Below are 16,786 nucleotides of genomic sequence, written 5' to 3' on the forward strand. Positions count from 1 at the left end.
GGAGGGAACAGTCACTGGAGAAGGATGTCATGCTGGGTAAGATGGAGGGTCAGAGAAAAAGAGGAAGACCCCCAGTGAGATGGATTGGCAGAGTGGCAGTATCAGTGGGCTCAAACATGGCAACAATAGTGAAGTTGGCCCAGGATCAGGCAGAATTTCTTTCTGTTGTGTAGAGGGTCACTATGAGTCGGTACTGACTCAATGGCACCTAACAACAACAACAACGACATGGAGCATGTGGAGCAAAGGAGCAAAAGACACTTACAGGGTGTTCATGGTGGATCTATTTCCCACATGCTTCCTGGCACACCACCTCACAACACCTAAAACCATCACAGTTGAGAAGGCCAGAAGGCCAAAACTGAGATGTCCGCAGAGTTCGTTCTTTCTGGGGATCTTGAGGGGAAAAACATTCCAGACCTTTCTTAGCTTCTGGTATTCGTTAGCAATCCACCTTGCTTGTCACCAACCACAGTGTCCTAACCAGAGAGCTGACATGAACACTAGGGCAGTATAGAGAAGACAAAACACTGGATAAAATATTGCTACAGTGACAAGTTGTTTCCAGTGTTAGCACAACTTAGTAACAATTTCCAACTGTTGGCTACTTAGTGCTGTACTGAGGGTTGGGATTTTCACAGCTCATGTGTACTCACAGGTACTTCATATGAGAGTGAGGATTTTGTCACAATATTGCTGGTCCATGCGACAGGATTTAATGGAGAAAAGGTTACATTTGCATATTCTCCAGTTCCATTAATATTTCTCCAGTGAAGCCCAATAACACTTGAGAGTTATGAGAATATTCTTTAGGAAATTGTAGATGGTTCTTATTTCTTATTCTTCTTTTCTTCATCTAGTTGAGTGCAACACCTGACATTTCTTGAGGGCCCACCCCGTGTGTCAGACACTTGCTCTAACGGGTTCATATATGTTACTTCTAATCAGCCCGACAATACCCCAAGACAGGAATTAGTGCCTTGGTTTGACAGGCAGACTCAATGGAGCTTAACACAGAGTGCCTGATAATGACAAAGAAGACATAGGGATGCCCAAAGATCCAGAGCCATTTCATGGTGGAGCAGGATTTGAACTAAGTCTGGCTGCCTCCACACCACCTCCAAAAGGTTTCCAATAGGCAAAGTTGAATGTATGATTGTGCTAGGAGCTAAAGTCATGTCTCTCCATAGACTTAAATGGCTTCAAATAAGTACAGTATCCATTTGAATACACATTGGTAAAAGGTTATGAGATTTTAAAATCTTATATGGTAGTATATACATTTTAAAAAAGAAAAAAAGTTATATCCCCCATAGCAATGTTTGAGCAATAATTACTGGAATATATCTAGCTCTTAATAGTAAACCAAACAATTTCACATACATTGTTTTATGCTGTCGTTAAAAAAAAAAAATCCCAGGACATAGATAAAACTGTTCTTTACATTGAATCCATGGAAACCCAGGGCAGCTAAGATGTCAGGACTCCTCTCTATTTATGGGCTAGCACGTGACCCCAGTGATTTCTATCTTAGATTCTAGGCTCATTCTACTAATGTGCTGGCATAATATAAATGATCAAATTTAGTATACTTTTAGACCAGAGTTTCTCAATCCTGGCTCTAAATATATTTTGTGTCCAGTAAATCTTTTTTGTGGGTCTACCCTGTGCATTGTAATTGTAGTATGGTTAGCAGGATCCTTGGCCTCTACCCATGAAACGCTAATAGTGTCTATCTGCTTAATTTTAACAACCAAAAATACCTCCAGATAGTACCAACTGTCCCCTGGAAGGCAAAGTCACTCACACTGAGTATGACCACATTAGACATAATGTTAACACAATCATTACAGCAGGTGACATGCAAATGCTTAAGTTACTGATTCCAAGCAGATGACCAGGGTTTTATTATAATCTGACCAGATAATTTTAGGCAAATTTGCTAATATCTCTGAATCTAAATTTATTCCTCTGTAAAACAGAAATAATAATAGTTCTAGCCATGTAAGTTTAGTTCAGTATTAGTGAGAGTAAGCATTGACTAAGAAGACTTTGTGGACCCGTGGTGTGGTGCTGTAGGATCATCAATGGACTGCGAACTATTAAGTCGGTAGTTCGCACCCACCAGCTGCTCCTTGGAAACCCTATACAGTGTTGCTATAAGTCAGAACTGACTTAACAGCATTTAACAACAACACTGAGACTTTGTAACTGGCTTTCCGTATATGCCCATGTTATTACTTAGGATTATTAATCTGCTTGCAAGTGAAACCACATGTGTGTGTGTGAGAGGAGAGAGGGAGAATGAATGTTGTCTTAGTTTACTAGTGTTTCTATAACTGAAATACCACAAGTGTGGATAGCTTTCTTGTTGTTGTTTTTAAGTGCCGTTGAGTAAATTCCTACCCATAGCGACCCTGTATAGGGTTTCCGAGGAGTACCTGGTGAGCTTGACCCACCGACCTTGCTGTTCAAACCAACTTTACAGTCCAGCTCATTAACACACAGTGCCACACCCAATACTCCGTGGATGGCTTTACAACCAGAAATTTATTTTCTGACCACTTAGGAGGCTAGTGTAGGGGATGGGTATATGATAGAGAATGAATGTGGATGACATGTGGTCATGTCTGTGCACGTGTGTGTGTGTGTGTGTGTGAGAGAGAGAGAGAGAGAAAGAGCGAGCGAGAGAGCGAGAAGGTGTAGTATTTGAGCATGTGTATGTTTTTGAGAGAGAGAAATGAATGTGTGTGTGGTATGTGAATGTGTCTCTGTGTGTGTCAAAGAGAGAGAGAGAGACAATGTTATCTTAGTTCCTTCAGGCTGGTATAGCAGAAATCCCACAAGTGGATGGTATTAACAACCAGAAACTTATTCTCTCATGGTTTAGGAAACCGAAAGTCCAAATTCAGAGCACCAGCTCTGGAGAATGTCTTTTGTCTCCTTTCAGCATCTGTAGACTCAACATTCCTTGGACATGTCCATACACCTTGGCATCAGTCTTCCCTTGGATCTAGGAGCTTCACAATGCAGGGACCCCAAGTCCAAAGGGCACCCTCCACTCTGACACTTTGTTGCTTAGTGGTAATAGCCCCCCCACCCACACTCACTCCTCTTTCCTTTTATATTTCAGAATAGCTTGCATCAAGATACAACCTAATCATGCACATTGCCTCCAAACTTTTTAACATCATTGTTGTCGTTAAGTGCCATGGAGCCAGTTCCTGCTCATAGTGACCCACTATAGGGTTTCCAGGGAGTGTTTAAGAGCCTCTCAGAAGTGAGGATTTACAACACACAGGAGAATTGCATCAGATTGGGCTGATCACATCAGACCATGGCATGGGGTTGATTGATTACATTACAGCTCACCACGGAGGCCATAACTATATCTCAACAGCGTAACCACTGAGAATCCTGGAGCAGCCAAGTTGACACAAAATGGTAACCATCACAGCCCACCCCTTAGTACCTGTATTTGCTGTTGTTGTTGCCGTTGAGTTGATTCCGACCCATACAGACCCTGGGTAGGGTTTCCAAGGAGCAGCTGGTGAGCTTGAACCACCAACCTTGTAGTTCAAATGACTTTGCAGTCTGACGCATTAGCCCAGACAACTTCAATCTTTTCTCCATTGATAAGAATGTTGTTTATTGGTCTAGTGGTGACGATTTTTGTTTTCAGTACATCATTTGATTTCTTGACTACTGTTTCCATGAGTGTTGATAGTTGCTCCAAGAAAAATGAAGTCCTTGACAACTTCAGTCTTTTCTCTGTTGATGAGAATGTTGTTTATTGGTCCAGTGGTGAGGATTTTTGCACTCTATATTATCCCAAAATTGTAAGTCCAAATTTCAGTGTGGGACAAAATTCCTTTTCATCTATGCATCTAGAATACATGTTGTTGTTAAGTGCCGTCGAGTCGGTTCCGACCCATAGCGACCCTGTACAGGGTTTCTGAGGGTGTAAATCCTTATGGGAGTAGAAAGCCTCATCTTTCTCCCGCGGAGCGGCTGGTAGTTTCGAACCGCTGACCTTAAGGTTCGCAGCCCGATTCGTAACCACTACGCTACCAGAGCTCCTTAGAATACAAGTTAGCTGCTTCTAAATACTATGGGGGAACAGGTCAAAGGTAGACAGTTGCATTACAAACAGGATCAATGGATGGAATGAAGAATAACAGCCCTGAGCAAGTTAAACATCCAGCAAGACAATGTACAGTAGCTCTCAAGACTTGAAAACATTCCTCTGTTCTTTAGGCCATCTAGGCAATGGTGCTGCCTTCCCTTCCAGGCTCCAGGTGTTGGCCATGCAGTCTGCATCTGGATAGAGGGCCCTCAACTCTGGACTTCAGCTCTGCCTTCCAGGCCCACTGGGTAGGCAACTCTGCCCCTTGGCTTTGGGAGAGCACAATCTCCTAGTCCATCTGCATGGTGACCCTACCCCCTCAGCTATGGCAGGTCATGTTCTTCTGCCATTGCTTGACATTCCTACCTCATCATCTTTGGGCAGAGGCCCATCTTAAAGACAGTCCCACATTCCAGAATTATGCTGGCAAAGAAGAATCCACTTTTTGAAACCAGAAGCTACAGCCTCACCCTTAGAATCTCCAGAAGTCATGGTTCTGCCCTTCAAGACCATAGAGGTCAAGGGCCTACATTTTGACACTGAGGCAGCTCTATTTCCTGTACTCCTCGTCTCTCTTCTGCTTCCTGGTTCCTTGATCTCTAGATGAGGCCAGCCTGGTCTACGTCTTTGTCTCCACCATCTGCTTCCTTTACCTGACACTTTTCATTTTATTGATAGGTTTTCTGTAGATGTTGGTTTAATTTTTAGGGAATATTATTTTAGGAGGCTGCTTTTATCAGGAGGATCATGCTACCTTGGTATTACAGACGTGCTTGAGAATGATACAACAAAAGGCAGTGGAATCAGGTTTCATGTTTTTGTTTTGTTTTGTTTTCATGTTTTTGTTTTGTTTTGTTTTCTACTCTGATCACACAAACACTTTCCTTCCCCTCCAGAAAACACGGCTGCCATCCTGTTGATTCTGCTGAATATTGACCCTAGGAGACAAAGTGTCCAACTGCCCCATAGGACTTCTAAGGTTATGTTTGTTATACAATATAAAACCAGGGTGCCACATCTTCCTCCCATGAGCAGCTAGTGGGTTTGAACCACTGAACTTCTGACCTTTTTTTTTTTTTTTTATTGTAGCCTGCACTCAACCACTATATCATCAGGGACTAGCCAGAAAGATTTCAATAGGTTGTTCATTATCAGTAATCACTTAAATAAGTTTTGTAGCAAATATATTACTTGAGAAAATCTATGTATCCTCCTAAGATTTTATATAAATTTGTTAAGTATGTCATGCAAATTAAATGGAATTCTTTACCTTTCCAATAAATTAAGCCAATTCACACATTCTCTTCTTTTGTCTGGCATCCATTTGTCAGGAATCCTAGTATGGTGCTGTAGGATAAGCATTGGACTGCAAGGTCGGTTTGAACCACAAGGTGGGTGTTTCAAACTCACCAGTCGCTCCACAGAAACCCTTTACAGGGTCACTATGAGTCAGAACCGGCTCAATAGCACTTAACAACAACAATCATTTGTCAGAAAAGGAAGCAGTCACATGGTTTAAGGCTTGTTTGACAACCACTACTGGTTGTGATTAAGGGGAGGTAAAGAGAGCATATTAGCTCTCTAAAGAGTCTTTGAACCTTTGCCTGTTGGTTTAAAGACTCCTCCTCCCAGGTGGCAGCACAGATGTGTCATGAACAAGATTTATGCGTTTTTGAGTTGTTTGACTGAGAGTAAGATGGTACAGTGTGAAAGGAGAAGCACGTACCACAACATCAGCTTGAACCACAAGCTACTCCTTGGAAACCCTATAAGGTCACTCTGAGTCCCAACTGACTTCACGGCACTTAACAACAGCAAGGAGATGGCTTGTTGCAAACACTTCTTCTCTCTCTCCGTGGTGTCCTTTTGTGGCTTGTGGAGTCAGAGTTTTATCTGTGGCTTCTGAGATCACCCTCAGCATTTCTCTGTTGGAAAATGACTCCTGGCTATAGAAATGGACTGCATCCAATTGGCCCTGTCAGTGCCATTTCCTAACCGATTGAGTGGATGGATTTCATAAAAGAATATTCATTTGCTTGATAATACAATCAAGCATGTTTTCTGTTTTTTTTTTTTAATGGACTTAAATATCTTCTTGCATATTTTTTAAGGTACTGCAGACAACAAACTTTTTACAGTAGCTCAGATATAAAAAGGATGATACAGGAAAAGAATACGCAATGTGTACCATTTATTAATATTGTAGGAACAAGCTGAGCTCTTGAACTCTGTTTGTCTTTCATAAAGCTTTCTTGTTGTTGTACTTTTATCCCCAGAGATTCATTTAGGGGACCTGTTTACTTTTAAAGAAGCGGTTATGATAATAACAGTAGCAATAATAATAATAGTAACATCAACAAAGCTATGACGACATTTTGGAAGAACATTTCTAGTCATGTTGTCTCTTCTCTAGTAATTGGACTGAGTGTTGTACTGAGTCTGACGGCTGAGTAGTGTGCAAGGCATCACTCAGATATATTGCAGGTGTGGTTCCAGACTGCCACTATAAAGGCAAGATCAGTATAAAGTGAGTCACATGAACTTTTTGGATTTCCAGTACCTATAAAAGTTTGGTTCACGGAGAGAAAGAGCAACTGAGGATTCTAGTCTCATGGAAAGAGAAAGACTGAGTGCTGGTGGCCAAGAGGCAGGCTTGCAGAATGTGCCCTTTGGTTGTTTAAAATTATTATATATTCCTGAGTGTTTTGATGTATGTTCCCCCCGCCCCAAAACAAATCCCCAAAAAACAACAGAGGGAAGAGAAGCAAATACTACTGAATGATGATTGTAATCATTGCAATAAAACGATGGTGTAAAACCGATGTTCTCCCATGTGAACTATCAGTCAGTTCACAATAAAAAATAAAAAACAAAAAAACCTCTGATTGCAAGGAAAGATGAAGGTAGTAGGAGACACAGGGAGGAATGCAATAGATAAAGTGAATAGAGGTAAATACTGGTAACTGCTGGTTAATGGAGGGGATTGCAACCATGTAATGAAACAAAGTCTAGGATTTGTTTAATATAAACCTGTTGATCTACTCTGTAAACCTTCACTCAATTCACAGTAAAAAGTGCTATCGGAAAAATGGTGCTGACAGACTTGTCCCCTGCGGGCCACAGTCTTCACTTTGTAAAAATAGTACATTATTTGTGAAGCACACTAAAAAAGAAAAAAAAACACAGTTTAATGAGATGTGTCTGTATTGGACAGTATAGAGAGTGTAGAAAATCTGCTTATTATAAATGAGTATATATAGATATATATGGAGTCCTGGCATGGTGTTGTAGGACAAAGCACTGGACCTCAAGGTCAGTTTAAGCCACAAAGTTGGTGGTTCAAACCCACCAGCCGCTCCTACAGGGCCACACCAGGACTCTGATTTTAAATCTATGTATATGTGTGTGTGTGTGTGTGTGTGTGTGTATATATATATATATGGAATCAAGTACCATTTAAAATATATTTTTTCATAAGCTTAGAAAGCGTGTAACTTGGGTTGATGTATTTCAGACTGTATACACGGATACATCCATGTAGGAATCCTGGTTGGCACTGTAGGATTAACACTGGACTGCATGGTCGGTTTTAGGTATAAACAACTAGCTATTGCTGTAAGTTGGAACTAACCCAGTGAAACAACAACAATGTATTTATATATGTGTGGTCTTTATATAATACATGTGTATATATCTATGTTTAGACATCTATGGAAGGAAATCTTTTTAAAACCTTCTTTTAAACAGTTCTATGTATGTGGCACTGTGAGTCCTGATATGGCACTGTGGGTTAATGCACCAGACTGCAAAGCCGTTTGAACTGTAAGGTCGGTGGTTCAAGCTCACCAGTTGCTCCTTGGAAACCCTATACAGGGTCACTATGGGTCGGAAACGACTCAATGGCCCTTAACAACAACAACAGCAATGTGTAAGAACACCAGAGCTATCACTTGTGGAATATTGCCACGTAAACTCAGATGATTTCATTTGAGTTGTGTGTGTGTTTGCAGTTTGGTGGGACTTATCACTCATGTTCTCCTGCCTTCCTTTTGTTCAGAGAATTTGGGTGGAGAGACCCGGAGCTGCCGGAAGTCATCCAGATGTTACAGCATCAGTTTCCTTCAGTCCAGTCTAATGCTGCCGCCTATTTACAACACCTCTGCTTTGGAGACAATAAAATTAAAGCCGAGGTAAGTGCTCCTTGAGTTCTCAAATGATTGACGTCAGATGTCACACTTACTGTCTCAGTTAGGTAACACTGCTGTAACAGAAGTAGCCACGAGGGGCTGGCTTTAAGAAGCAGGAAGTGTATTCTTGCACAGAATGATGGGCTAGAAGTCCAAATTTGGGGTATGGGGAATGTTTTCTCATTGTCAAGTCTGAGGGAAGGTCCTTGTCTCTTTGACATCTCTTCCTTTGTTACTTGGTGATCTTCATAACGTGTAGCATCTGTCTTCCCCATTTCTGCCCTCTTGTTTACTTGTTTACTCTCTTCCATAGCTCCAAAGAAGGAGCCTTGGTCGCATAGTGGGTTACATATTGAGCTGCTTACTTCAAGGTCAGCAGTTCAAACCCTCCAGTCACTCCATGGGAGAAAGATGAGGGTATCTGCTCCCTTAAAGATTTACAGCCTTGGAGATACTATGCAGGGTCAGTATGAGTTCCAATCAACTCCATGGCACATAGCAGCATATCTCATAAGAAACCAACTCAAGACACACCCTACACTAATAATGTCATATTAAAGCGACAAAGGAAACCCTTTCCTGAATGGGATTATAACCACAGGCATAGAGGTTGGGATTTATAACAGAATTTTGGGGCGGGGGCACACAATTCAATCCATAACCATTACTTATGTTTTTTAGAGTAATGCCAAAAGGGAAAAGAAGCATGAAAGCTAAGGTTGTATTTTCAAAATGCTGATCTATATTTAAGATGGACACATACACTTTCCATCTAATTAACTCTCATGCTGATACATACATGCTTCCTATTCAGATGTTTGAGAGCTGAGGATCCGTGGACCCAGAACACACGCTAGTACTGCCATGTTGGCTTGTCACGGAGTGCTGGCTTGGTCAGATTTACCTTGCTCTTGAGGTTCAAACCAGCCTTGGGGTCGAGTGCTTATCCTCCTATCGTCTCTTTTCTGTAACCTTAATGAGCATATTTGCTAACAAGTTCTTTGTTTTAATATAAAGCACCTTTTACCCAACAATTCATGGCAGCCACCTCCCACCTTACCACCCTTCCATCCCTACTGTTTTGGAACACACAAACTTGATGGTGTCCCTTTCCTGCTTAAAGCCCTGAAGTGGCTCCCACTGCCTTTGGATAAAAAACAAAACAAAACAGACTATTCTCATGACTAAGGAGTTCTGGTGGCATACTGGGTTGCATGTTGCACTACTACAAGGTCAGCAGTTCAGATCTGTTACTGGACAAAAGCCCGACAGCCAGCCACTGTGGTTAGTGTCAGAGATGGGTGAGAATCAACATCCATTTTAGTGACAGTGTTAGAATGCTGCCTTCCCTTCCTCCGTACAGCCCAACTCTCTCACCCCTCTAGGGGTCAATCTAGCTGCTTTATTAAAATACTTTTCTCCAAGTTTTATGCCTCTTTCATCTGGGATACAGTCTGTGTCCCCCTGAGTCATTATGAGTTACATCCTAGGACATGATTACCCCAATGGCCTTTCTGAGAACCTTTGTATTAAAGTTACATTCTTTTAAGGGATGAGAGATTGTGGACCTCCCATAGTCCTCCAAGCTTGTCTTCCTATTGTAGATTTACATCAACGATACAGCACTAAATCCCTAGTCTGTATGTTCCTGGTAGGAGCTCTGGTAGCATAGTGGTTATGAATCGGGCTACTAACCTCAGGGTCAGCAGTTTGAAACTACCAGCTCTTCTGCAGGAGAAAGATGAGGCATTCTACTCCCGTAAAGATTTACAGCCTCAGAAACCCTGTGCAGGGTCACTATGAGTTGGAGCCGACTCCATAGCACATGACAACAACAACAAATGTTCCTGGAGACATCCTGGTGTGGCGTTGTGGGTTAATGTGCTGGACTGCAAAGTTGTTTTGAACCACAAGGTCAGAAGTTCAAGCTCACCAGCTGCTCCTCGGAAATCCTATACAGGGTCATTATGAGTCAAAACCGACTCAACAACACTGAACAACAACAGCAACATAGGTTCCTGGGGTGCAGGTGAAAGGTTACTCAGGGCAGTGATGATGGGGAACAGCAATTAAAATGGTTTGAACAGATAGGAAAAAAATGCTTATTAAAAAGTCTTCTCTCAAATTCACCAGCTGCTGTGCAGGAGAACAATGAGGCTTTTTGCTCCTGTCAAGATGTATAGCCTTAGTAGCCCCACACAAGGTCCCTATGAGTGCACACAACCACCACCACCCTTCCCATGGCTCCTGGGCCTTGCTGGACTTGACAGGTTCTTGCCTCAGCATCGTCCATGGCTCTATTGGCTGGCCACACTACAGATGGTCAGACCTGCATCCCACTTCTGGTCCTGACCCTGTGGCCCCTCTCTCAGCTTCCCAGAGTGCATTCATTATTGGGGGTGACACTTCTGAAATAGCACAGTGGTCTCTGTTGCTAGCTCTGATATTTTAGACCAAAGACTAACATTTGTATACAAGTGCCTGAGTAGTCAAAATTAAAAAAAAAAAAAAAAGAAAGGCTTTTTATATGCTGCAAAGAGTCATCTTCTTAGCAGGCAGGCAATTTTGAAGAAGAGTCTAAATTAGCTGAGAAGTGGAAAGAAAACATCTGAAGATATGATTGCAATTGATGATAGTATTTGCTTGCTCTAGCAGCCTTTTTCATTTCTGTCTCTCTTCCACTGGGACCACAAAGGACACGGATTATGTTTCTCCTTTTCAGAAAAATTCTATTTCTTTATGGTATTAATATAGAGCAGTTGTTCTCAACCAGGTCGGATTGTGTTTCCCAGGGAAATTCAGGAATATCTAGAAACCTGCTGGATTTTCTTCACTGGGGGTGGGGGTAGGGGTGGATGGGGGTAGGATTGCTACTGCCATCTAGTGGTTATAGATGAGGGTTACCCCAGTAAGTACTAAAATGCACAGGATTGCCTCAAAACATAGAATTATGAAGCCCGATGTGCCAATCATGTCGAGTCTGAGAAATCCTGATGTAAGCATTGGACCGCTAACCTCAAGGTCAGTGGCACAAACCCATCAGCCACTTCTCGGATCCCTTATACAGGGTCACTATGAGTCAGAACCAACTCATCACTTTACAACAACAAAGATAAATTGAAAATGTCACAAAATAGAAACTTTTAAAATTGACCTCAAAACAAGTCAAAGTTCTGGCCTGTTGTCCCAAATGGAAGTTATCTTAGGCATCTTCTAGTTTTCATAGAAAGCAAATGACCATTCCAAACGAATGAACCATGGTCTATGGTTGCTGCTCGTTAGGTGCCATCAGCTGGTCCCAACTCACAGCGACTCTGTATAGGGTTTCTCTAAATCTTTACAGGAGCAGAAAGCCTCATCGTTATCCCACAGAGCATCTGGTAGATTCGAACTGCTAACCTTGTGGTTGGCAGCCCAACTTGTAACCCGTTACTCTACCAGGGCTCCTAATCTATGATTATAATCTTTCTAAACATGACAGCCTTGGTGGCTTCAGTAAAAGTCACAGCACAAGCATTTCATTCCACAGCTGGCCTCAAGTTGGTTCTAAGGCGCAGTGGTCACTGCGGAGTAGTGATGGGCCCACTGAAAATTTGAGTTGAATGTTGAGGCTGCTCACACACCACACACTGAATATTTGTTGTTAGGTGCCGTCAAGTTAGTACCATTATTAATGACCATATGCACAACAGAAGGAAACACTGCCTGGTCCTGGACCGACCTCACAATTATTTGATTTGAGCCCATCCTGCCACCACTGTGCCAATCCAGCTCATTGGGGGTCTTCCTCTTTCTCTCTGACCCTCCACTTTAACAAACATTCTGTCCTTCTCCAGGGACTGGTCCCTCCTTGTAATATGTCTAAAGTATGAGAGGTGAAGTTTGGCCATTCTGGCTTCTAAGGAGCTATTCTGGCACTACTTCTTCCAACACAGATTGGTTTGTTGTTTTGACAGTCCATGGTACTTTTAATATTTTTCTCCACCACCATAACTCAAATGAATCAATTCGTCTACAGTCTTCTTTATTTATTGTTCAACTTTTACAATCATATGAGACGAGTGAAAATACTAGCACTTGGGTCAGGTGTACCTTAATCCTCAAACTGATGTCTTTGCTCTTGAACACCTCAAAGAGGTCTTGTGTAGCAAATTTTCCTAATGCAATATGTTGTTTGATTTCTTGACTGCTGCTTCCATGAGTGTTGATGGTTGATCCCAGCAAAATGAAGTCTTTGACAACTTTAATCGTTCCTCCATTTATCATGATGTTATTTATTGGTCCAGTGGTGAGGATTTTTGTTTTCTTTACCTTGAGGGGCAAGCCATACCTGTGGTCTTTTATAAACGTAATCAGGCATTCAGAGCAGAGTTATCTGGCTCCTAGGCATGTTTTGAGAGATCAAGGAAAAGAAATAAACTTGGGGCTCCAGGGTGATTTCTGCATGTGGGCAGGGATTTGTGTGTTCTGAAACTCTTGTCTCAGGAGGAGCGGTTGAATGTTCTTAGCTGCTTGGCTGGATGTGGGACAGAGTCCTGGTGTGGCACTGTGGGATAAAGCACTAGACTGCAAGGTCGTTTTGAAACACAGGTTTGACAGTTGAAACTCACCAGCTGCTCCTTGGAAACCCTATGTTGTTGTTAAGTGCTGTCTAGTCAGTTCCGACTCATAGCAACCCTGTATAGGGTTTCCAAGGAGCAAGTGGAGAGCTTCAACTGCCAACCTTGTGATTCAAACTTGACTTTTCAGTCCAGAGCATTAGCCCATAGTGCCACATCAGGACTCCTGAAAACCCTATACAGGGTCGCTATGAATTGGAACTAACTCAGTGGCACTTAACAACAACAACAGGTGTGAGACAAAGGAGGAAACAGAGGCAGAAGGCTTAAAAAAAAGCCAAGAGCAGCCAAAAGAAAAAGAAAATGGAGTTGGTGTCTTAATTATTTGAATCACTCGGTAACAGAACAAGCACCATGGCCTGGCTTTGAGGCCTCTCAGTGCTGGGGACACCCTCACCACAGTGACAGACTTGTTTGTTGCAACACCAGCTCTCCCAGCACCCCTCCACCCCCACCGGCCTAGGTTACCACTCCAGTGAGGTGGTTGCTGAGCCCCTCACAAGTCATCAGGAGACCAGTGTAGCTTCCAATGCTTCCTCAATCTCACCACCAGCAATGGGACTGTAAATCAAGCCGATTGACTTCTCAAACCTCTTCTTAACCTTTTCGCTGGAGATCCCAACACCTCTGCTATATCTTCTTTGTAGGAATGAAATAAGTGGATTATGAAACCCTCAAAGAGCCCTGGTGGTACAAGTGTTAAGCGCTCAGCCGCTAAACTTAAGGTTGACAGTTTGAATCCCCATAGTGGCTCCACTGGAGAAACATCTGGCAATCTCCTCTCATAAAGATAGCCATCAAGAAAATCCAGTCAGGGCAGTTGTACTTCATAGCAACAATAGGAAAATTCTTAAGCACTGGAATTCATTCTCTTGATTTTGGGTCAGGAACACAGGACTCCTGAACCATGATATTACTTTCTGCGTGTGTGTGTCTGTCTGTTTATTTTTTCATTTTCCTGTGCGCACCTTTGTGGTGAGAACCCTGGTGATGTAGACGTTAATGTTTGGCTGCTACCAGAAAGATCTGCACTTTGACTCCACCCACTGCTCTAGGAGAAAGACCCCCTAGTTCTCCTCAGTAATGATTGACAGCTATGGAAGCCCTGCGTGGACAATTCTCCTTGGGTCCTGTTGCATGGCTGTGAGTCAAAATCCAGTCAACAGCAGTGATTTTCATTTGGGCTTTGGTCCTCACGGTTGTCTACATCATGACTCACTATCAAGATTCTTTAACAACTAGGATTTTCAGCAGATGGTTCCTATTATGGAGGCCTGCCCTGTTCTCCAACTCTCAGAGGCTCCGACAGGCCAGAACCCAGGCATGGGGCCCTCGGTATCTAGGAGTCTGGATGACGAGAGTGAAGTAGGACTAGGGAACACAACCTTATACCACCAACAGAGTGAGAATCACACACTAGAAGTCAGCCTGCTAACCAGGGAACTACACAAGGCCTAAACATATTGTCAGGAGGGACCAGTCGAGTCACTGGCGAAGGATCTCATGTTTGGTAGTGTGAAGGGTCAGAGAAAAAGAGGAAGACCCCCAGCAAGATGGGTTGGCAAAGTGGCAACATCAATGGGCTCAAGTGTGGCAGCAGTTGTGAGGTTAGTCCAGGATCAGGTAGTGTTTCGTTCTGTTGTGCTTTAAGGTCGCTATGAGTCGGTACCGACTAGATGACACCTAACAACAACAAATGAAATGCAAAGTGAGGCATCTGCACTGTCCCCTCTTTTTCCTCCCCCAGCCCCATATCTGTGTTCACACACACACACAAACACACACACACACACACATACACACACACACGGATGGGGAACTTCTCATAGTGATTTTTCACAGGCCTCTTTTATCCTCTCATCCTAACTCAGGGCCCAAGCTATCAATAACTGGCCTTCGCTTTGTTAGAAGCCCTGGTGTGGGTCTACACGATAAGCACTAGACCATAAGGTTGGTTTGAACCACAAAACTTGTGGTTCAAACTCATCCTCTGCTCCTCAGAAACTTCATAAGGGTTGCCATGAGTCAGCACTTAATAACAACAACACTTTGTGATGGATGGTTGCCCGCATGTGTTAATCAACAACCCGCTGTTGTGTGGTGCCATCAAGTCAGTTCCAACTCACAGTGACTTGCAAAGTACAACAAAAGAGACCCTGCCCAGGTCTGTGTCATCCTCACATGTGTTCCCATGTTTGGGCTCATTTTTGCAACTACTGTGTCGATCTATTTCGGGGATCTTCCTCTGTGTTGCTGACTCTCTACTTTACCAAGTATGATATCCTTTTCCAGAACTGTTCCCCCCTGATAAGATGTCCAAAGTACTTGAGACAAAGTCTCCTCACTTCTAAGGAGCATTCTGGCTGTACTTTTTCCATTTGTTCATTCTTCTTGTTGGTTTTTATTAAGTTCTGACTCATAGTGGGCCCTGTATAGGGTTTCTGAGGCTTGAAAGCTTGGAAGGATCAGAAAGCCTCATGTTTCTCCCATGATGTGGCTAGAGGGCTTGGGCCACAGAATTTGAGGTCCACGTTCCAGTACTTACCAGATGGAGCCAATGCGTTCCCATTCTTGTTGCTGTGCTTTAGTGCCTTGGAGTCAGTTCCTACTCAGAGCAACCCTGTATAGAATTTCCAAGGAGCAGGTAGTGGGTTTGAACTGTTAACCTTGTGGTTTGCAATCCAAGGCTGATCCTACAGCACCACGCCAGGAGTCTTCTTGTGGTCCATAGTGTATTCAGTATCCTTCTGCAGCACCATAACTCTCATTCAGTCTTCGTTATTTATTGCCCAGCATTTCCATGTATATGAAGCAATTGAAAATACCATACCTTGTTTTCATATAGAGCTATTGATTTTTGTAATTACTTGTTGTCCAAATACTAATCTTGCCAGCACTAGCCTTTCCAAATTTACTCAAGTCTTCTAGCCTTTTTTGTTTTTTTTGCATTGTATTGAATTGATTTAGCCCTCCGGTCTACATTTCATTATTGGTATTGACTTTGCTCACAGAATGGATAGGCCATTAAGCAAAAGGCAGAATTAAATATCCTGTATGCCTAGGGCCGTAAATCAAGTCATTTTCATTCCTTATTACAGTGCTTTGGACATGCAGTTTTCATAAAATGCAGCCAAGAAATTCAGTTTTGTTCAAAATGGTAAAATGCTGAGACTTCATTTCCATAAATCAGAAGGGAAAACTCAGTCCTTAACTTCCCCATAGGTCACTTGAACTTGCATTTGAGAATACCTGCTAGTTCCCCTTCCAGTAGTGAGGGGGCAGTGAGAGGAGAGAACTAGGCATGGCCTAGCTTGGCAACCACCAATGATGAAGTCTAGTTCACATGCCATCGGAGTGCACTGACTGAAGCAGTAGTGTAGGACATTCCATTTTAAATACTTTGAAGACCACCACCACCACCACCCTTTACTGTTGAGTACATTCCAACTCATGGCAACCTCACATCCTACAGAGTATTCCTGTGCACCATAGGGTGGTCATGGCTGTGACCTTTGGAAACAGATCACCTGATCTTTCTTCTAAGATGCTCTGGAAGGCCCTGCACTGCCACCATTTTGGTTCGCAGCTCAGCTCTCAACCATGGTATCACCCAGGCTCTCCTACTTTGAAGAGCAGCTCGCATGCAATGACCAGATTTCAGAACAGGAGAGTATCATCTTGGCAAGAGTTCAGAACTGGTTGAGATAGATAAGAAAGAAAAAAAAAAAAAACAGTTGCTGGGAAATTGAAGAGGGTAGAGGAATGGGAAGAGTAAGCAGTGGCCCAGAGTTATTTCTACCAGTGCATATTTGGCAGCTCATTTTCTTGGGCTAATAAATATCTAATATGTAGTA

General features: G+C 42.8%; 1 protein-coding gene across 1 annotated transcript in view; it reads left to right on the plus strand.

Moving 5' to 3' along the window:
- CTNND2 (catenin (cadherin-associated protein), delta 2) overlaps nucleotides 1-16,786 on the plus strand; it is a 560,917-nt gene that overhangs the window by 171,295 nt on the left and 372,836 nt on the right. The window contains exon 3 of the mRNA XM_006876162.1: nucleotides 8,184-8,316. Coding sequence (XP_006876224.1) covers nucleotides 8,184-8,316 — 133 coding nt within the window. The remainder of the gene's footprint in view (nucleotides 1-8,183; nucleotides 8,317-16,786) is intronic.

Source organism: Chrysochloris asiatica, unplaced genomic scaffold, assembly GCF_000296735.1.
Source record: "Chrysochloris asiatica unplaced genomic scaffold, ChrAsi1.0 scaffold00358, whole genome shotgun sequence".
Classification (NCBI taxonomy): Eukaryota; Metazoa; Chordata; class Mammalia; order Afrosoricida; family Chrysochloridae; genus Chrysochloris; species Chrysochloris asiatica.